General features: G+C 47.7%; 1 protein-coding gene across 15 annotated transcripts in view; it reads right to left on the reverse strand.

Annotated features, from left to right (window-relative positions):
- Positions 1-20,611, reverse strand: part of Sgsm2 (small G protein signaling modulator 2) — a 47,950-nt gene extending 27,339 nt beyond the window's left edge. For 7 of the 15 annotated variants that reach the window (XR_001780085.2, XR_001780083.2, XR_388560.4 and 4 more), the window contains exons 1-2: positions 20,225-20,611; positions 15,396-15,471 (exon numbers count right to left, since the gene is read on the reverse strand). Coding sequence is in view for 4 of the 15 variants with exons in the window: in XM_006534583.4 (XP_006534646.1) it covers positions 15,396-15,471; positions 20,225-20,281 (133 nt within the window). In the remaining 11 variants the exon portion in view is untranslated. The remainder of the gene's footprint in view (positions 1-15,395; positions 15,472-20,224) is intronic. The other 8 variants (NR_166445.1, NM_197943.3, NM_001374688.1 and 5 more) reach the window with 5 other exon arrangements.
- Between the last annotated feature and the right edge of the window lie 868 nt (positions 20,612-21,479).

The raw sequence follows: 21,479 nt of genomic DNA on the forward strand, positions 1-21,479 counted from the left end.
TGACCTTGGCTAAGTTCTAGCACAGGAGGAAAGAAACCAGTTGCTTTGGACATCTGCCTTCCTTCCTTACCATAGCTGAAGAGCTACTTAACTTGTTCATTTCTGGATGGAAAGCAGAAGACAGTCTGAGAATAAGCTATTCACTGGATGCAGGAGGGAAAGAGTCCCTTTTGCTGAAAAGAGTCAGGCTAGCTAGCAACCGCCTGGAGTCTGAATCACAAAACGTGCAGAAGCATCTCTGGCTGCAGTATCTATCCCAGGTGGGATGCAACCTCCTGCAGCAGCTGCTGCTCTCCCGACTTATTAGTATCTCTTTGCCATTCCCCGAAGGAGCTCACTCGCGGCAGGGGAGATCTAACTGGCTAATGACAGCTGCTTAGCAACAGGGAGCTGGCTAATAAAGCCCTGTGTTATTCCCAGTTCCAGGCTCCACCCCCACTTCCCATTACGACTCAGCCTCAGTCTCAAGCAACCCTCAGGTCGGCCTAGGAAAGCAGCTGATTGAGAAGACAGGCTGGCCCGGCCCCACCCACAATGCAGCTGGTGTGAGACCTGCTCTTCAAAGTCAAAATCCTCTCTCAGCCACCTAAGGTTAAGTAAGATTCACAGGGCTGAGGGTAGAGCTCTAGGGTAGATGCTTGTCTAGCCTGCTTCAAGATCAAGGTTCAACCCCCAGCTACACAGACACACAGACAACAGACAGACAGACAGACAGACACACACACACACACACACACACACACACACACACACACCATACACCAAAAAAAAAAAAACCCCAGAAACAACTCTAGAGCCAGGCATGGTGGTGCACACCTTTTATTCCAGGCAGAAGCAGGCAGATCTCTGACTTTAAAGTTAGCCTAGTCTATATATTGAGTTTCAGGCCAGCCATGGATACTCAGTGGGGCCTTGTTTGTTTGTTTGTTTTAAATCCTAGTACTCAACTAGAAAGATACTGTTGTAGAGGGAGGTCAGGTTCAGAGAAACATATAGTTTCAAGGGTTGGTGCTTCAATGACCTCAAATCAGTTGATGGTAAGAGAAGAACTATGCATATAAGCACATTATTATTTCAGATGTAGGTTCAAGGCACAACTTGAGATAACTTGCTATTTGCTGCTGACTCTGAGTGCTCTGTTTATACATACTACGAGCACCTTCCTCCCACCATGGAAGGAGGTGGCAGGAGATACCAATCAATGGGGGTAAAGGCTGGGAGGTGGAAGAAATGTTGGCAAAGCCACAGAGAAAATACAAAAAAAAAGCGTTATTTGTTTCAACTAGCGATTGGACCCAGAATCTCAGATATGCTAAGCAAGTATACTCTGAGCTCCAGCCCAGCAGGAAGTCTTTTGTTTGTTTGAGATGGGGTCTCTCTGTGTAACCATAGCTGTCCTAGAATTCTCTCTGTAGACCAGGCTGGCCTTGAACTCAGAGAAGCCTGCCTGCCTCTATCTCCTGAGTGCTGGGACTAAAGGCATGTGCCACAACCACTTGGCTTTAAAATGTTTTAAATCACTTATTTAGTGTGTGTGTGTGAACATGCATGTATACCAACGTGCACATGTACAATCTACCATGTGGGGCCAGGGGCAGTGGAGGTGGTCATTTCCTTCGACCATGTGTGTTCTAGGGATACAACTTAGGTCATAAGGTTTGGCAGTAAGCAGTTTTACCCACTAAGCCATCTTCCAGTCAGGCTTGTCAGGCTTTAAACTCTTTTTTTTTTTTTTTGGTTTTTCAAGACAGGGTTTCTCTGTATAGCCCTGGCTGTCCTGGAGCTCACTTTGTAGACCAGGCTGGCCTCGAACTCAGAAATCCGCCTGCCTCTGCCTCCCGAGTGCTGGGAGTAAAGGCATGCGCCACCACGCCCGGCCTAAACTCTTTTTAAAAAAAAATTAAATTAAATGTGTGTGTGTGTTGTGCGCGCAAGCATGTATGAAGGTCAGAGGACAGCCTTGTAAGCCCAGTTCTCACCCCTTTCCTGGGGATTGAACTCACATCCTTGAGTGGCAAGTGTTTTTACCTGCGGAGCCATCTCCATACCCCTTCTTTTTAAAAAGATTATTCTTTTTAATTATGTGCATATGTGTGTGCACGCATCTGAACATGTGCATGTGACAGGCCAGAAGAGGGGGTTGGATCCCTTGGAACTGGAGCTACACGTGGTTTGTGAACCACCTGACCTGATGTGGGTGTTGGGAATAAAACTACAAGAGCAGCCAATGCTTGGGAGCTAGTGAGATGGCTCAGCGGTTAAGAGCACTGACTGCTCTCCCAGAGGTCCTGAGTTCAATTCCCAGCAACCACATAGTGGCTCACAAACATCTGTAATGAGATCCAAAGCCTTCTCTGTGTCTGAAGACAGCTGTAGTGTATTCATATTAAATAAATAAATAAATAAATAAATAAATCGAGAGAGAGAGAGAGCGCAGCCACTACGCCCAGCTCCTAAATTTTTAAAAAAAATTTTAAGGATTATTTTATTTTATGTGCATTGGTGTTTTGCCTACATGTAAGTCTGTGTGAGGGTGTCAGATCACCTGGAACTGGAGTTAAAGAAAGTTGTGAGCTGCCATGTGGGTGCTGGGAATTGAACCCAGGTCCTCTAGGAAGAGCAGCCAATACTCTTAGCCACTGAGCCATCTCTCCTACAGCAACCCTAAGCTGGGTGCTCCTTTGTCACACTGTGGACCTCAGCTCCTAAATGTGCTGTGGCAGATTTTTAATCTGTAAACTGTGAGACGTAACCTCCTGTGGGCTGCGTGAGGGATGTGACCTTGTGTGGGGTGCGTGAATGAATGTGGGAGGGTGTCACAAAACCTCTGGGAATAATAAAACATGTAATGATCAAAATTAATTCAAAAACTAAATGTTCTGGGTTGTAAGATGGCTCATAGGCAAGGGTGCTTACGCCAGCCGATCGCAGTTTGATCCCCAGGCCTCACACGGTAGAAAAAAAGAACTGACTTCCACAAGTTGCTCTCTGTCCAACCGTGATGACTGCTCTTTTTTTATTTTTCAGATTTATTTATTTATTATATGTAAGTACACTCTAGCTGTCTTCAGACACACCAGAAGAGGGCGTCAGATCTCATTACGGATGGTTGTGAGCCACCATGTGGTTGCTGGGATTTGAACTCTGGACCTTTGGAAGAGCAGTCGGGTACTTTTACTCACTAAGCCATCTCACCAACCCGTGATGACTGCTCTTGGTTGTGAACTTGACTATATCTGGGATTAACTAAAACCCAAGTGGCTAGGTACACCTGTGAGGGATTGTTTTCTTTTCTTCTCCCCCACCCCTCCACATTGTTTTCTTTTTTTTTTTTTTGGTTTGTTTTTTTCGAGACAGGGTTTCTCTGTGTAGCCCTGGCTGTCCTGGAACTCACTTTGTAGACCAGGCTGGCCTCGAACTCAGAAATCCACCTGCCTCTGCCTCCCAAGTGCTGGGATTAAAGGCATGTACACATTGGTATTTATAGACAGGGTTTCTCTGTGTAGCCTTAGCTGACCTTGAACTCATTCTGTACATTCTGTACAGCAGGCCCACTACCACCTGGCTGGAAGACTGCTGTTTAATCTAGACCTTCAGAGGTAGGAAGATCCACCTTTAATCTGAGCCACACCTTCTGGTGGCTCTATAGAGGGCATGGAAGAAGAAAGCTTTTGCTCTTTGCCTGCCTGCTCTTAGTGTCCCTGGCAAGTCCAGTCCTTCACTGACACTGGAGCCTGCTTCTTTGGGATTCTGAAGACCAGTTGAGATATCCAGCCCCATGGACCTACTAGGCTCTTGGACTTTCTGCTAATAGACAGCTATTGTTGGACATAGCCAGTAGCCACTCTAGTAAATGCCCCCATCCCTATCCTTCTATCCATCCATCCATCTTCATACTCACACACACACACACACAAATACAACCAAGCATATAAGGAATCCTGGTTGTTTCTGGTGGCATTCAGGGGTGCTGCAGCCACCATTCCACCACAGCTTTGGTTCTGAACAGCCTTGTGCACACATCATACCATACCAGCCATGCTGCCTGTGGTACTGAATTTCAGATCTAAGATTCCTTGTGTTATGAACCTCCTTGTTTGTACTGTACAATGTTTTCTGCTCTTTTTTTTTTTTTTTTTTTTTTTTTTTTTTTGTGGTTTTTCGAGACGGGGTTTCTCTGTATAGCCCTGGCTGTCCTGGAACTCACTCTATAGACCAGGCTGGCCTCGAACTCAGAAATCCACCTGCCTCTGCCTCCCGAGTGCTGGGATTAAAGGCGTGCGCCACCATGCCCGGCCCTGTTTTCTGCTCTTACAGAGACATAACAGTTTAATTACAGAAAACAAGGACTTCTTGTAATTTCTTACTTTCATTCCTCAGCATGTATCCAACTAGTATATCTCTGTGTTGTATTCTCAGAATGTTGAATTTCGTTTTTCGTAGGTCACACTTATTTATTATTTTGTGTATATGTGACGTTTGAGTGTGAGCACATGCATGTCACACACTGTGCGGGGGATCAGAGGACAACTACAGTCACTTCTCCCCTCCCACCAGGTTCTGACTGCTGAACACAGGTCATCAGCTTTACACGGCAAGACTGAGTCATCATGCCAGCTCAGGATGCTTGATTTTAAAATACGGAATCTGGGTTGCTGATGTGAATTTCATAACAAGCCACTAAATACAATGGTTGTGCTGGTCCATGCAATTAGTTCCAGCACTTGGGAGGCAGAAGCGGAAAAGAATTAGTCAGTTTGAGGCTAGTCTTCGCTGTGAGATTCAGGCCAGCGAGGGCTCCATAGTGAAGGCCTATCTCAAAAACAAACAAATAACCACCCTCCCCCACCATGCATGCACACACAAATCTCCAAAATACAAGACAGAGAGAGGAAGGGAAGCCCGGATCCAGCTGGGGAGATGGCTCCATCTGGGGTCTGCTGGCCAGCCAACCTAGCTTCATCGGTAAACTCTGGGTCCTGGTGAAGAGACCCGGTCCCCCACAAACAAGATGGGTGGCCCCGAAGAACAGCTTGATCTGAGGTGATCTCTGCCCTCCACCCACTCCTACAAACAACCACACCCACAAAAAACGCTAACACACCAATACACACAAAACCCCAGACTTCTTGGAGGCCAGGCAAAGCCTGGGCCTGAATTCCTGTGGCAACTCAATCAGGGCTGGCACTTCACACAGACTTCAGCCCCTGACACCGCTGCCTCACATCTGGGCAGCTTCTCTTGCAAACATTTTCTCTGATCCCTCGGCATTTGTGTTTGCATTCGTGACTCTTAGGAACCTCGGAGGACCAGCAGATCACGAGCCCTCCCGCTCCTGGACCCTGTTTAAAACCCCGGACACTTGAAGGCTTTGTTTTGCCTACGACAATAACTGAAATGGCTCGAAGGAAGCCTGTTCTTCTTTAGTGCGGTCTGCCCTGATGAAAGAGCTCTGAGCTTTGACAGGAGATCCACGGCCCCCAGAGGGCTGTGCGTCCCAGGCGGGTGCTTCTCACCTCAAGAGCCTGAATGTGGACTACTCAACGCTCTCCTCCTCCTGGCCTCCCGCCAGCCCTCTTCCCTTCATTTTCCCCTGGCTACCCACACACAGCACCCATGCACAAGCCGTTCTCACTATGCGCTCGGTAGCTTTCCTCAGTGGGCGCTTCGATAAAGCCCAGCACGGAGCCAGAATTCTAATATGCTTCTAGGCTAATGACACTGGGAGCTTTTTCTTTTTTCTCTCCCAGAGCATGGGTTCTATGAAAAAGAAGAGGTAAAAGCAGGCTGCAGATGGATGGATCAGGGCATTGTAGGAGAGAATGGGGAAACTCACCCAAAAGGGAGACGGACGGTGGGATTGCAAAGACAGCCTCGCCTCAGCCTTGACACCCGAAGGACAAGGATATTTTCTGCTCTTAGACTCTAGCCATGCTTACAGACATAAACTCCATCCCAACAAAAATTTCAGATGGAGACCACTGCTGTAATTTTATTTAACTTTTTTATTTTCTGGTTTTCGAGGCAGGGTTTCTCTATCCTGGAGTCACTTGTAGATCAGGCTAGCCTCAAAACTCTGAGATATACACTTGACTCTTCCTCTCCAGCACTAGGTTAAAGGCACATGCCATCATGCCCAGGAACGCTGCTCTAATTTTAAAAGAGCATACTAGGGGAAACATCAAACTAGTGACGGAGGGGCATGGCGTGCTGGGGCATGCTTGCGGGACTGGTAATTGTAAGGCTGAGGCAGGAGAATCAAGAACCTGAGGGAGTTCAAGACTAGCCAAGGATAGGTAGAGGAAGAGGGAGGCAAAGAGAGTTGGGGTTGGGGGGTATAGAGGGTTTGAAGAGAGGAAGGGAGGGAGAGAGAGAGAGAACATTTAAGTATTATGTAGAATGCTACCTTTCAAAGCCCTGTGTCAAACAGCCTCTGCCTACAGGCTGCCTCTCCCAACCACTATAACTCCCTCTAGAATGTTTTTTTCCCTTCATAGATCTTTTATTACGTATTATCATGATAAATCTTTTTTCAGAGTTTTTTTTTTTTTTCCCCTGTCTGCCTGCCTCTTAGCAGGATTTATGTTTCTGGGGCAAAGACCGTCTACCTTGTCCCTGCCACGTATTCTGCATAGAGAATACCAGCTGGCGTGGGGCCGAACCTATGGGAAAGGCAGCTCTGTCTCACTGTTGCCAAAAGCAGGGCCAGTGAGAGGCTTGATGCCAAGCCTGGCAACCTAGTGTCAATGGTTGATCACACAGTGGAAAGAGACACCAGACTCCCGACAACTGTCCTCAGCACACATAGTCCATCCATGTGCATACACATACCACACGAAATATAACGTAAAAACAAAATAAAACATAAGGCATTTCTTCGGAGTGTGCGACTACTAGCACACGCTAGGCTCTGGGGCCCTTCCCACCTTAGGGGTCGTTAGCTTTTTCTTACAAAGGCAAAGGCCGGGGCCTCCCCATCATGCAGCCCGGTTCCACAGCCTGAGGTTCTGCTGTTCTTCCTTGCTATGCTCATGCTCTTTTGCATCTAACCAAGTGCATGGGTAATTAGGAGAATGGAGCAACCAGAAAGATGTGGCAGCCAAAAAGCACAGGAAGTCATCCCAAAGGGCCAATCCTTGCCCAGAGGGAAAGGGACAGATAAGATGAGTGGTTCCGAAATCCAAAGCACCCAAGGCAAGGTTCTCAACATGGCGTCCTGGGACGCAAGCTTCCTCTGTGAGCACGGAGGAAATCCAGTCTCAGGCCAGTCCAGACCTACCGGAACCTGAAACCCCTTGGCAGGGGCTAGGTAGGTTCTGTTCTGTGATGCTGGGCAGGGGCTAGGTAGGTTCTGTTCTGTGATGCCGAGACTTCACAAGGGGGTGTTGGATCCTCTGCACTCTGCTGTCACAGACTGTTGTGGGCAACCTCGTATGTGGGGATCAAACCCAGGTCCTCTGGAAGAGCAGCCAGGATTTTCTGTTTTGTTTTTTTGAGACAGGGTTTGTCTGTGGAGCCCTGGCTGTTCTGGAACTTGCTCTGTAGACCAGGCTGCCCTCAAACTCCTAAAGATCCCTTGCCTCTGCCTCCTGAGTGCCAGGACACCCTGCTGAGCAGCCAGGCTTCTTAACTGCTGGGCCATCTCTTTAGCCACCTCTCTTTATTGTATTTTTTTATTTGAGGCAAGGTCTCACTGAGTTGTCCAGGCTAACCCTGGACACTCCACAGATAAGGCAAGCCTTGAACTTATGATCTTCCAGCCTCAGCCTTTTAAATAGCCAGGATCACGGGCTTGGGATACCAGGTACAATGTGGGAAGCCGCCCCCACATTCGCCGTCACAAGATGGCGCTGACATCCTGTGTTCTAAGTTGGTAAACAAATAATCTGCGCATGAGCCAAGGGTATTTACGACTACTTGTACTCTGTTTTTCCCGTGAACGTCAGCTCGGCCATGGGCTGCAGCCAATCAGGGAGTGATGCGTCCGAGGCAATTGTTGTTCTCTTTAAAGAGGAAAGGGGTTTCGTTTTCTCTCTCTCTTGCTTCTTACACTCTGGCCCGATAAAGATGTAAGCAATAAAGCTTTGCCGCAGAAGATTCTGGTTGTTGTGTTCTTCCTGGCCGGTCGTGAGAACGCGTCGAATAACAATTGGTGCCGAAAACCCGAGACGAGAAAAAACTCCGGACTGGCGCAGGAGGGATACTTCATTTCAGAACCAGAACTGCGGATCACGTTTATAAAGGTTCCCGTAACACAGACTGTTGAGAAGGATTCAACTGCCGAATTCAGAACTCATCAGCTGGGGAACGACGGTGATAAAGGTTCCCGTAAAGCAGACTGTTAAGAAGGATTCAACTGTATGAATTCAGAACTTTTCAGCTGGGGAACGAGAGTACCAGTGAGTATGTTTGGCCTTGAATTTTTTCTGGTGTTAGGAGCCCTTTTGTTCTTTTTCACATGTTATCAAGTGATTAAGATAGGGCTGAAAATTCTAGAGGAAATTCAGGACAAGCTATCAGAAGTAAAGCGGGAAGAAAGAGTAGGAACAAAGAGGAAGTATGGTACACAAAATAAGTATACAGGCCTTTCCAAGGGTCTTGAACCCGAGGAAAAGTTAAGGTTAGGTAGGAATACCTGGAGAGAGATTAGAAGAAAAAGAGGAAAAAGGGAGAAGAAAAAAGATCGATTAGCGGAGGTCTCTAGGAGATACTCGTCACTAGATGAGCTCAGGAAGCCAGCTCTTAGTAGCTCTGAAGCAAGTGAAGAATCCTCCTCTGAGGAAACAGACTGGGAGGAAGAAGCAGCCCATTACCAGCCAGCTAATTGGTCAAGAAAAAAGCCAAAAGCGGCTGGCGAAAGTCAGCGTACTGTTCAACCTCCCGGCAGTCGGTTTCAAGGTCCGCCCTATGCGGAGCCCCCGCCCTGCGTAGTGCGTCAGCAATGCGCAGAGAGGCAATGCGCAGAGAGATGCGCAGAGAGGCAGTGCGCAGAGAGGCAGTGCGCAGAGAGGCAGTGCGCAGACTCATTCATTCCCCGAGAGGAACAAAAGAAAATACAACAGGCATTTCCAGTCTTTGAAGGAGCCGAGGGTGGGCGTGTCCACGCTCCGGTAGAATACGTACAGATTAAGGAAATTGCCGAGTCGGTTCGTAAATACGGAACCAATGCTAATTTTACCTTGGCGCAGTTAGACAGGCTCGCTGGCATGGCACTAACTCCTGCCGACTGGCAAACGGTTGTAAAAGCCGCTCTCCCTAGTATGGGCAAATATATGGAATGGAAAGCGCTTTGGCACGAAGCTGCACAGGCGCAGGCCCGAGCAAACGCAGCTGCTTTGACTCCAGAGCAGAGAGATTGGACTTTTGACTTGTTAACGGGTCAGGGAGCTTATTCTGCTGATCAGACAAACTACCATTGGGGAGCTTATGCCCAGATTTCTTCCACGGCTATTAGGGCCTGGAAGGCGCTCTCTCGAGCAGGTGAAACCACTGGTCAGTTAACAAAAATAATCCAGGGACCTCAGGAATCTTTCTCAGATTTTGTGGCCAGAATGACAGAGGCAGCAGAGCGTATTTTTGGAGAGTCAGAGCAAGCTGCGCCTCTCATAGAACAGCTAATCTACGAGCAAGCCACAAAGGAGTGCCGAGCGGCCATAGCCCCAAGAAAGAACAAAGGCTTACAAGACTGGCTCAGGGTCTGTCGAGAGCTTGGGGGACCTCTCAGCAATGCAGGTTTAGCGGCTGCCATCCTTCAATCTCAGAACCGCTCCATGAGCAGAAATAATCAGAGGACATGTTTTAATTGCGGAAAGCCTGGGCATTTTAAGAAAGATTGCAGAGCTCCAGATAAACAGGGAGGGACTCTCACTCTTTGCTCTAAGTGTGGCAAGGGTTATCATAGAGCTGACCAGTGTCGCTCTGTGAGGGATATAAAGGGCAGAGTCCTTCCCCCACCTGATAGTCAATCAACTGATGTGCCAAAAAACGGGTCATCGGGCCCTCGGTCCCAGGGCCCTCAAAGATATGGGAACCGGTTTGTCAGGACCCAGGAAGCAGTCAGAGAGACGACCCAGGAAGACCCACAAGGGTGGACCTGCGTGCCGCCTCCGACTTCCTACTAATGCCTCAAATGAGTATTCAGCCGGTGCCGGTGGAGCCTATACCATCCTTGCCCCCGGGAACCATGGGCCTTATTCTCGGCCGAGGTTCACTCACCTTGCAGGGCTTAGTAGTCCACCCTGGAGTTATGGATTGTCAACATTCCCCTGAAATACAGGTCCTGTGCTCAAGCCCTAAAGGCGTTTTTTCTATTAGTAAAGGAGATAGGATAGCTCAGCTGCTGCTCCTCCCTGATAATACCAGGGAGAAATCTGCAGGACCTGAGATAAAGAAAATGGGCTCCTCAGGAAATGATTCTGCCTATTTGGTTGTATCTTTAAATGATAGACCTAAGCTCCGCCTTAAGATTAACGGAAAAGAGTTTGAAGGCATCCTTGATACCGGAGCAGATAAAAGTATAATTTCTACACATTGGTGGCCCAAAGCATGGCCCACCACAGAGTCATCTCATTCATTACAGGGCCTAGGATATCAATCATGTCCCACTATAAGCTCCGTTGCCTTGACGTGGGAATCCTCTGAAGGGCAGCAAGGGAAATTCATACCTTATGTGCTCCCACTCCCGGTTAACCTCTGGGGAAGGGATATTATGCAGCATTTGGGCCTTATTTTGTCCAATGAAAACGCCCCATCAGGAGGGTATTCAGCTAAAGCAAAAAATATCATGGCAAAGATGGGTTATAAAGAAGGAAAAGGGTTAGGACATCAAGAACAGGGAAGGATAGAGCCCATCTCACCTAATGGAAACCAAGACAGACAGGGTCTGGGTTTTCCTTAGCGGCCATTGGGGCAGCACGACCCATACCATGGAAAACAGGGGACCCAGTGTGGGTTCCTCAATGGCACCTATCCTCTGAAAAACTAGAAGCTGTGATTCAACTGGTAGAGGAACAATTAAAACTAGGCCATATTGAACCCTCTACCTCACCTTGGAATACTCCAATTTTTGTAATTAAGAAAAGGTCAGGAAAGTGGAGACTGCTCCATGACCTCAGAGCCATTAATGAGCAAATGAACTTATTTGGCCCAGTACAGAGGGGTCTCCCTGTACTTTCCGCCTTACCACGTGGCTGGAATTTAATCATTATAGATATTAAAGATTGTTTCTTTTCTATACCTTTGTGTCCAAGGGATAGGCCCAGATTTGCCTTTACCATCCCCTCTATTAATCACATGGAACCTGATAAGAGGTATCAATGGAAGGTCTTACCACAGGGAATGTCCAATAGTCCTACAATGTGTCAACTTTATGTACAAGAAGCTCTTTTGCCAGTGAGGGAACAATTCCCCTCTTTAATTTTGCTCCTTTACATGGATGACATCCTCCTGTGCCATAAAGACCTTACCATGCTACAAAAGGCATATCCTTTTCTACTTAAAACTTTAAGTCAGTGGGGTCTACAGATAGCCACAGAAAAGGTCCAAATTTCTGATACAGGACAATTCTTGGGCTCTGTGGTGTCCCCAGATAAGATTGTGCCCCAAAAGGTAGAGATAAGAAGAGATCACCTCCATACCTTAAATGATTTTCAAAAGCTGTTGGGAGATATTAATTGGCTCAGACCTTTTTTAAAGATTCCTTCCGCTGAGTTAAGGCCTTTGTTTAGTATTTTAGAAGGAGATCCTCATATCTCCTCCCCTAGGACTCTTACTCTAGCTGCTAACCAGGCCTTACAAAAGGTGGAAAAAGCCTTACAGAATGCACAATTACAACGTATTGAGGATTCGCAGCCTTTCAGTTTGTGTGTCTTTAAGACAGCACAATTGCCAACTGCAGTTTTGTGGCAGAATGGGCCATTGTTGTGGATCCATCCAAACGTATCCCCAGCTAAAATAATAGATTGGTATCCTGATGCAATTGCACAGCTTGCCCTTAAAGGCCTAAAAGCAGCAATCACCCACTTTGGGCAAAGTCCATATCTTTTAATTGTACCTTATACCGCTGCACAGGTTCAAACCTTGGCAGCCGCATCTAATGATTGGGCAGTTTTAGTTACCTCCTTTTCAGGAAAAATAGATAACCATTATCCAAAACATCCAATCTTACAGTTTGCCCAAAATCAATCTGTTGTGTTTCCACAAATAACAGTAAGAAACCCACTTAAAAATGGGATTGTGGTATATACTGATGGATCAAAAACTGGCATAGGTGCCTATGTGGCTAATGGTAAAGTGGTAGCCAAACAATATAATGAAAATTCACCGCAAGTGGTAGAATGTTTAGTGGTCTTAGAAGTTTTAAAAACCTTTTTAGAACCCCTTAATATTGTGTCAGATTCCTGTTATGTGGTAAATGCAGTAAATCTTTTAGAAGTGGCTGGAGTGATTAAGCCTTCCAGTAGAGTTGCCAATATTTTTCAGCAGATACAATTAGTTTTGTTATCTAGAAGATCTCCTGTTTATATTACTCATGTTAGAGCCCATTCAGGCCTACCTGGCCCCATGGCTCTGGGAAATGATTTGGCAGATAAGGCCACTAAAGTGGTGGCTGCTGCCCTATCATCCCCGGTAGAGGCTGCAAGAAATTTTCATAATAATTTTCATGTGACGGCTGAAACATTACGCAGTCGTTTCTCCTTGACAAGAAAAGAAGCCCGTGACATTGTTACTCAATGTCAAAGCTGCTGTGAGTTCTTGCCAGTTCCTCATGTGGGAATTAACCCACGCGGTATTCGACCTCTACAGGTCTGGCAAATGGATGTTACACATGTTTCTTCCTTTGGAAAACTTCAATATCTCCATGTGTCCATTGACACATGTTCTGGCATCATGTTTGCTTCTCCGTTAACTGGAGAAAAAGCCTCACATGTGATTCAACATTGTCTTGAGGCATGGAGTGCTTGGGGGAAACCCAGACTCCTTAAGACTGATAATGGACCAGCTTATACGTCTCAAAAATTCCAGCAGTTCTGCCGTCAGATGGACGTAACCCACCTGACTGGACTTCCATACAACCCTCAAGGACAGGGTATTGTTGAGCGTGCGCATCGCACCCTCAAAGCCTATCTTATAAAACAGAAGAGGGGAACTTTTGAGGAGACTGTACCCCGAGCACCAAGAGTGTCGGTGTCTTTGGCACTCTTTACACTCAATTTTTTAAATATTGATGCTCATGGCCATACTGCGGCTGAACGTCATTGTTCAGAGCCAGATAGGCCCAATGAGATGGTTAAATGGAAAAATGTCCTTGATAATAAATGGTATGGCCCGGATCCTATCTTGATAAGATCCAGGGGAGCTATCTGTGTTTTCCCACAGAATGAAGACAACCCATTTTGGGTACCAGAAAGACTCACCCGAAAAATCCAGGCTGACCAAGGGAATACTAATGTCCCTCGTCTTGGTGATGTCCAGGGCGTCAATAATAAAGAGAGAGCAGCGTTGGGGGATAATGTCGACATTTCCACTCCCAATGACGGTGATGTATAATGCTCAAGTATTCTCCTGCTTTTTTACCACTAACTGGGAACTGGGTTTGGCCTTAATTCAGACAGCCTTGGTTCTGTCTGGACAGGTCCAGATGACTGACACCATTAACACTTTGTCAGCCTCAGTGACTACAGTCATAGATGAACAGGCCTCAGCTAATGTCAAGATACAGAGAGGTCTCATGCTGGTTAATCAACTCATAGATCTTGTCCAGAAACACCTAGATGTATTATGACAAATAACTCAGCAGGGATGTGAACAAAAGTTTCCGGGATTGTGTGTTATTTCCATTCAGTATGTTAAATTTACTAGGGCAGCTAATTTGTCAAAAAGTCTTTTTCAGTATATGTTACAGAATTGGATGGCTGAATTTGAACAGATCCTTCGAGAATTGAGACTTCAGGTCAACTCCACGCGCTTGGACCTGTCCCTGACCAAAGGATTACCCAATTGGATCTCCTCAGCATTTTCTTTCTTTAAAAAATTGGGTGGGATTAATATTATTTGGAGATACACTTTGCTGTGGATTAGTGTTGCTTCTTTGATTGGTCTGTAAGCTTAAGGCCCAAACTAAGAGAGACAAGGTGGTTATTGCCCAGGCGCTTGCAGGACTAGAACATGGAGCTTCCCCTGATATATCTATGCTTAGGCAATAGGTCGCTGGCCACTCAGCTCTTATATCTCACGAGGCTAGTCTCATTGCACGAGATAGAGTGAGTGTGCTTCAGCAGCCCGAGAGAGTTGCAAGGCTAAGCACTGCAATGGAAAGGCTCTGCGGCATATATGAGCCTATTCTAGGGAGACATGTCATCTTTCATGAAGGTTCAGTGTCCTAGTTCCCTTCCCCCAGGAAAAACGACACGGGAGCAGGTCAGGGTTGCTCTGGGTAAAAGCCTGTGAGCCTAAGAGCTAATCCTGTACATGGTTCCTTTACCTACACACTGGGGATTTGACCTCTATCTCCACTCTCATTAATATGGGTGGCCTATTTGCTCTTATTAATAGAAAAGGGGGAACTGTGGGAAGCCGCCCCCACATTCGCCGTCACAAGATGGCGCTGACATCCTGTGTTCTAAGTTGGTAAACAAATAATCTGCGCATGAGCCAAGGGTATTTACGACTACTTGTACTCTGTTTTTCCCGTGAACGTCAGCTCGGCCATGGGCTGCAGCCAATCAGGGAGTGATGCGTCCGAGGCAATTGTTGTTCTCTTTAAAGAGGAAAGGGGTTTCGTTTTCTCTCTCTCTTGCTTCTTACACTCTGGCCCGATAAAGATGTAAGCAATAAAGCTTTGCCGCAGAAGATTCTGGTTGTTGTGTTCTTCCTGGCCGGTCGTGAGAACGCGTCGAATAACAGTACAACATAACTATAAATGTTTTAAACATACTTTCAGGTGAATTCCGGTGCTGCTGAAATTTGGAAACTGTTGTCCTAGGATACTAAAATACACAGATTCTTGCAACCTAAAGCCTCTGATTCAGTAGGTCTGGGGTGGGGCTCACATAGACTTCAAGGTTTGGATTGGTTGGGCCTTGCATTCATATTTGACACTTACTACACCAGGAGACTCATCTTTTCTTTTCTTTCTTTCTCTCTTTTTTTTCTTTTTTTCTTTTTTTTCTTTTTTTGGTTTTTCGAGACAGGGTGTCTCTGTGTAGCCCTGGCTGTCCTGGAACTCACTTTGTAGACCAGGCTGGCCTCGAACTCAGAAATCTGCCTGCCTCTGTCTCCAGAGTGCTGGGATTAAAGGAGTGCGCCACCATGCCCGGCAGACTCATCTTTTCTGCGTCCCGGGACCAAGCGCTCAATCCCAAGCCATAACCCATCACTTCAAAGCATTTACTCACCACACAGAGCAATGATGTGGCTGCTATCTTCATGCACGAATTTCCTGGTGACAGCCTCCTCCATGATTTGTTTCACCTGTGAATAAATGGGAATCTCCATTATTTTAATTTATTCTTGCTGGACTATTGCTTAAACTCAGGGCAAACCCTCTGACACTGGGTTACACTCTCGGGCTAGCATTATTATTTAAAATTTTTCTCCTTAGCATTTTTAATCATGAGGTTTGAGGGTACAGCTCAGTGGTCAGGCATGTTATGGATATGTAAGGCTCTAGATTCAATTCACAGCACCAAAAGAAAAAAAGAATTCAGCAACAGAACAGGTCTAGGGAAAGGTAAATAGCTTGGTTTTGACCTTGGTTTTTAGATACTTGCAGAGATGACAAAGATGGAAGTGGGGTGGGGAGACAAATGTTCCTTAGCATCATCTGCCCAAGTTTTTTGGAGAGAAAACTAAGAGATGTCAAATCCACCAGCCAATCAGTGTGGAAGGTCCGGTTCAGACAAAAGGGTCCTCCGGCCTAGAAACTAAGGATGGAGGGTATTTGTTCATCCATACTCTGCTGGAAAAGGGCTTCTGGTGACATACTCTCCTTCAGGACAATCTCAGTACAACTGGTCCCTCCTTTTCTGAGGTTAGGGGTGGTCCATCCATGTCTCACCGACTCTCATTTGCTGTAGCTAGGTCCTAAAACTCTGATGTTTTAGGGTTTCAATGAGAGGCTAACCTGAGCTACACAGTGTGTGACAGAGCCTGAACTACAGAGTGAGACCTTTTCAACTCCCAAAAGCCACTTAGAGGATGGGATATCATTCTACAGTTGAGTGCTTGACTGACATTCAAGGTCCTCAGGTTTAATCGCTAGGGCCACAAGAGAGGTGTTCTTACTGTTTATTATTATTCCTTAATCATATAAAAAAGAGCTTCTGTGATCGTCTCACAGGCTTGGTGAGTTCTTACACACTGGACCCTTTTAGAGCAGGAAACAACACAAGTGTCAGATGTGGTAGCACATGCCTGATCCCAAGTCTTGGGAGATGGAGGCAAGAGGATCAAGAGTTCAAGGCCCAGGTTGGTAAAAGTTCTTTTGAGCAAGCCTGATGACCAGAGTTCGATTCCCAGAACCCAAATAAAAGAGGAAAAAGAGACTAGACTCTACAAAATGTCCTCGGGCCCACAGAAGTATGCGTAGGGGCATGTGCAGTCAAGCATGCAAGCACGTGGGCATGCGTGTGTGCGCGCACATGCGCACGCACACACATACACACACACACACACACACACACACACACACACACACACACCATGTGCATCCCCCCACCCCCATTAAAGTTAAAAGAAGGGTTCAAGGCCAAGGCCAGTCTAGGCTACACAGCAAATACAAGGCTAGTTTGGACTAGGCCGCTCTGTCTTAAACAACAAATGAAATAGAATATAGAACCTGTTTGCCCAAGTACCTTGTTTTATTATCCCCCCCCCCCAGTCTCCACTTTTTCTGAGAGTACTCAAGCACCCACTATCTTTTTTTCCCTTCTTTTTTTTTTTTTTTTTTTTTTTTGGTTTTTTGAGACAGGGTTTCTCTGTAGCCCTGGCTGGCTGTCCTGGAACTCACTCTGTAGACCAGGCTGGCCTCAAACTCAGAAATCCGCCTGCCTCTGCCTCCTGAGTGCTGGGATTAAAGGTGTGCACCACCACGCCCGGCCTTTTTCTTTTTGTAGTGGTAGCTGAACTAAGGGCCTTGTGCATGCTGGGCCAGAAAGCAAAACTATTTTTCTATTTTTTTTTTTCAGACCTTTTTGTTATCGTTGTTTTGAGGCAGGGTCTCACAATGTAGCCTTGGTTGGTCTAGAACTCACTATCTAGACAAGGCTAGTCTGGAACTCAGAGATCTGCCTCCCTCTGCCTCTTGATTGCTGTGTTCAAAGGCATGAGCCACCAAGACCTCTTCTATTTTTTGAGATAGGATTTTACTAAATTCCCTAAGATGACCTGGAATTTACTCTATAACCCATTCATTCCTCTTACGTCTGCTTTCTGAGGTGCTGAGAGTATAGGCCTATGCCGCCAGGCCCAACCTCTGGTTTCTTATGTTAGTTTTGCACTTAAAAAAAGAATTAATGGAATAACAGTAAAGGGGTGTTTTGTGAGTTGTTTCTTTTGCTTGCTTGACTGATTGTGAGATTTGTTTCTGTTGTGTCTGTTGGGAATGTAGATTGTTCATTCCCAATTGCGTGACAATACCACAATTAACTGGCATTTAGGGCCTTTCCAGCTTGGGGTTGTTATGAATCATATGAACATCTGGACATATCTTCTGGTGAACATATGTGCTGGCTTTCAAAAATTTATATTTCTAGGCAAGGAATTTCTGATGCACATATTCTGCTTTAGTGTCTAGTAATACTGCCAAAATGTTCTCCAAGTGGCTATAGCAATTTGCACTTCCATCAACAGAACGAGGTTCTAGTTGCTCTTAACACTTGTGCCAGATTCCATGGGGGAATCTGCCAGGAGGCAGATAATACCAGTGGGAGTCAGAGATGGCTTTCCTCAACCCCAGTATAAAATCCTACAGAATAAGCCACGAGCAGAGACAGTCCTTACCTTTTAAAGGATTTATTTATCTTTATTTTATGTGAATGGATATTTTTGTTGCATGGATGTCTGTGCACGACATTTATGGGATACCTGCAGAAGCAAGAAAAGCACACTGGCTCCCTTGGAACTAGAGCTAACAGTTGTTAGCTGTCATGTGACTTCTGGGAATCAGACTTGGAAGAGCAGCCAGAGCAGGCTCTCCAGTGCTTTCTCTTTTATTTTTTGAAATTAGGCATTTGCTCCACATTAACCTTTGGCTGTCATCCTTTGGACAGGATGCAGTGTCCTGATGACACCTTGGCTCCCAGTCAGTTTTGTCTTCTTTCACCTAATTACCTATTTATTTACTTTCAAGGTCCGTCTAATTATATAACGCTGGTTGGCCTGGGTATCGTAGGGACCCAGAGGGATTAAACATATACACCACCACACCAGGCCAAGGTCATCTCTTAACATGAAGAGTGGCAGAGCACCTAAGGGCTAGGGAGGAAGGACCTGGAAGGTTCTCCCTGCTGGAAGGAAGGGCTCATGGTTAGTGGTTAGGTAAATGAAGATCCGATTGGATCGATTCTTGCACTCCAAGCTGTTAAAAGCTTCCTCGATTACTTCCCAGGGAGTCTTTGCAGGAACCCACAGCTAAGGATCAACAGGATGTATCTGAAGCAGCTGGAGAGGTGGGGAGGACCTACTTATGATTTTAGGATTAGTCCAGAGGTCCTCTGTGAGGAGAGTCTTGCCTCTAGTTCTCAACTGTCTCTTATAGCATTTTCTGTAAACCAAGCACTAAAAGGGGAGCTAGGTGGAGTTCAGAGCAGGTCAGCCTTTGCCAGGCAGATACATCATTGCAGCACAAATTCAGTTTTCCAAGGAACCATTCTTGAAACAGAGTCTTTGAATAGTGGGAAGAAAATCATGTTCTCAAAAGTATTTCCTTACATACCCAATCAATGATCAAATCTGGGTCTTAAATAACGTTAACAACATGCCCATAGTTCCTATTCGCCTGGCCTAAGAAACCCTCACTTGGCCACTTCACAGCAAAAGCACAGTGAAGCTGTTCATGCAAGCTGGAAAGGTGATGTCAAGAAGGAAGGGAACAGTTAGGGCACACGAGCCAGGTCAGGGTTAATGCAGAGAGTCCAGAGTCTTCTCAAACCACCGTCAAACTCCAAGGGTGCATGAAAAAATATGATACATTTATGTATGTGAGAGAAACAGTATTATCCTATTTTAAAAAGAAACTAGGAAACCAAGACTTGAGTTTAAGTAACTTTACTCAAGTTCACAAGTAAAGCTCAAGTAAGTCTGGACAACTCAAGACTATCTCACCAAACCTCAGTTTCCAGGATCAGCAGCTATATTTATTAGAGTGCCTACCAGTGTGCCAGGCTCTGGAAACAAAACAGTGAACAAGCAGACAGGTTTTTTGTTTTGTTTTGTTTTGTTTTTGCCTTCCATAGTTCACACCTGGTAGACCCAGCTAGAGAGGCAGGCTGAGGAGGGAGGCCTCACTCATCTCATCTACACTGCAGGCTCTTTCACAAGCTGGTGAGTCATTCGTATGAGCAGCCCCCCCCTCCCAACCCCCGAAATTGAAATGAGCTTCTAAGCAGCGTCAAGGTAAAGGGAATTAGTGGAGAGAAACTCTTGTTTCTGAAGGATTTCCCTCAAAAGGGCAAAAATAATCTGAGTCTTAAAAACCATTCTTAAAAATACCCGAGTTCCTGGGTAAGGAGGTGGGCGTGGAGGGAGAAACGGTGAGGTGTGCAGCGAACCCTCTGCTAGCCACGACTCACTTGCCAGGGGAACACAAGAGGGCGGTGTGTTGGACACCCGAGGGCGAAGCCCCTGGAACTGTGGCTCGCAGCCTCCAGGAGGCCCGTGGGGACCCCGCCCCCTCCCCGGGCAGTACCCGCAATGAATGGGCAACTCGGGTTCTCCAGCAATCGCCGCCACCCCTCCCCCGATCGCGGTCTCCCCGCGCTGCTGCCGTCACTGGGCGGGGAACGGGAGCACCGTGGAGCAAACAAGCCCCAGGGCGCAAGCCTGACCCTGGCCGAGGGCGCTGCCCGGGACATGCAGAGAGGGGCGTGGGGCGCGGCCCGCCCAGGACCCCGCCCCCGCCTGGCACGGTGGGCTGGCAGCCGCGCGCGTGGGTGCCTCCACCTCTCTGCTCCCGAGCCAGCGCGGGAGGGGTGCGAGCCCCTTGAGACCTTGCCCCGGACCGTACCTCCTTCTTCACGTTCCACAGCAGCTTTTCTTTGACCGCGTCCTCTGCGCTGCCCATGGTGCGGCAGGTGGCGGGCAGGTGGCACCGAGTGGCCCCCCGAGCCCCCGGTGCGCCCTCACCGCCTCCGCGCCTCCCGACTCAGCGCCCCACACGCGAGGCGGAGTCCCCGCCCGCTGCGCTCCCCGCCTGCAGCCGCCGCAGCCACTGCCCGGTGCTCAGCTCCGCAGCCATCTTCCGAGCCCCGCAGACGTCAGGCAGCAGGCCCGGCCCCTTCCCACTGCCGGCAGGGAGGGGGTGTGTGCGCCGCAACTGGGGAGGTGGGGGGGGGGGTCAAGGGCGGGTGCGGACGCCTGGGGGCGTCGGGGCCGGGCGCGCGCCGCAGGGACGGTTGTCATGGCGACTGGCCGGCTCCCGCCCCGAGGGCGCGAACCCGCATTGTGAGCGCTGGGAAGTCAGCCGCTCCGGCCTGCGCCGCGCAGCGGGCGGACTTTGGGAATGTGCTTGTGTCTGGGCAAACCTCAACCACCGTGACCGCTCCCGACTTCTGGCCCCTGGGAGAGGAGCTATACGGAGCCAGGGTCTCGGCTCTGCGTCACTGTGGTTCGAACCTGGTCCTGTCACTCCTCCGGATCCTGTGGAGTGTTCATATATTACTTGCAGCTCAGTCGCAAAGCTTGCAGGAGGAAAGCAAGGACCCGACTGTGAGCTCCTAAGAACAGGTGCCCGAGCGCAAGGGGAAGTCTTCGCCCTCCTCCGGGTCGCCGACATCCGCTTTGGTTCATCTTGCAGATTTGTGGGAAGAGGGGGGCGCGAGTTGGAATAAGAGACATTCCAGAGCCGGTGACACGAGCCCCTTCTAAGTGCTTCGCGTTGGAAATTAGAGTAATAGAGGAAAGGAAAGGCCACTCAGGTACAAATGTCACCCCTTTGTACAGTTCACTGGGACCGCAGAGAGCGGCGTGCAATAGTCTACGTGAAAAGACTTTTATTTCTTCCCACGTGATGCAACTGAAGCGTGCAAAAATGGAAAGATGGGCGCAAAATTGACCTCCTAATCCAGAGCCGGAGCCGGGAGACTCCTGCCGGCATCCTCCATCTCTCAGCAGAGGACTGCAGCGTGGGAAAAGGCACCACGACGTCTCTGCGGACACTCAGGGCGCTGCGCTTGCAGGCTGGCGGCAAAAAACCTCGCGAGAGGTCGCGGAAGTGCTAAGCCTGAAGTCCGTCCCCAGGGCCGGAAACGCTCGGGTCCGCC

This window comes from Mus musculus, chromosome 11 (assembly GCF_000001635.26).
Source record: "Mus musculus strain C57BL/6J chromosome 11, GRCm38.p6 C57BL/6J".
NCBI classification, from domain to species: Eukaryota; Metazoa; Chordata; class Mammalia; order Rodentia; family Muridae; genus Mus; species Mus musculus.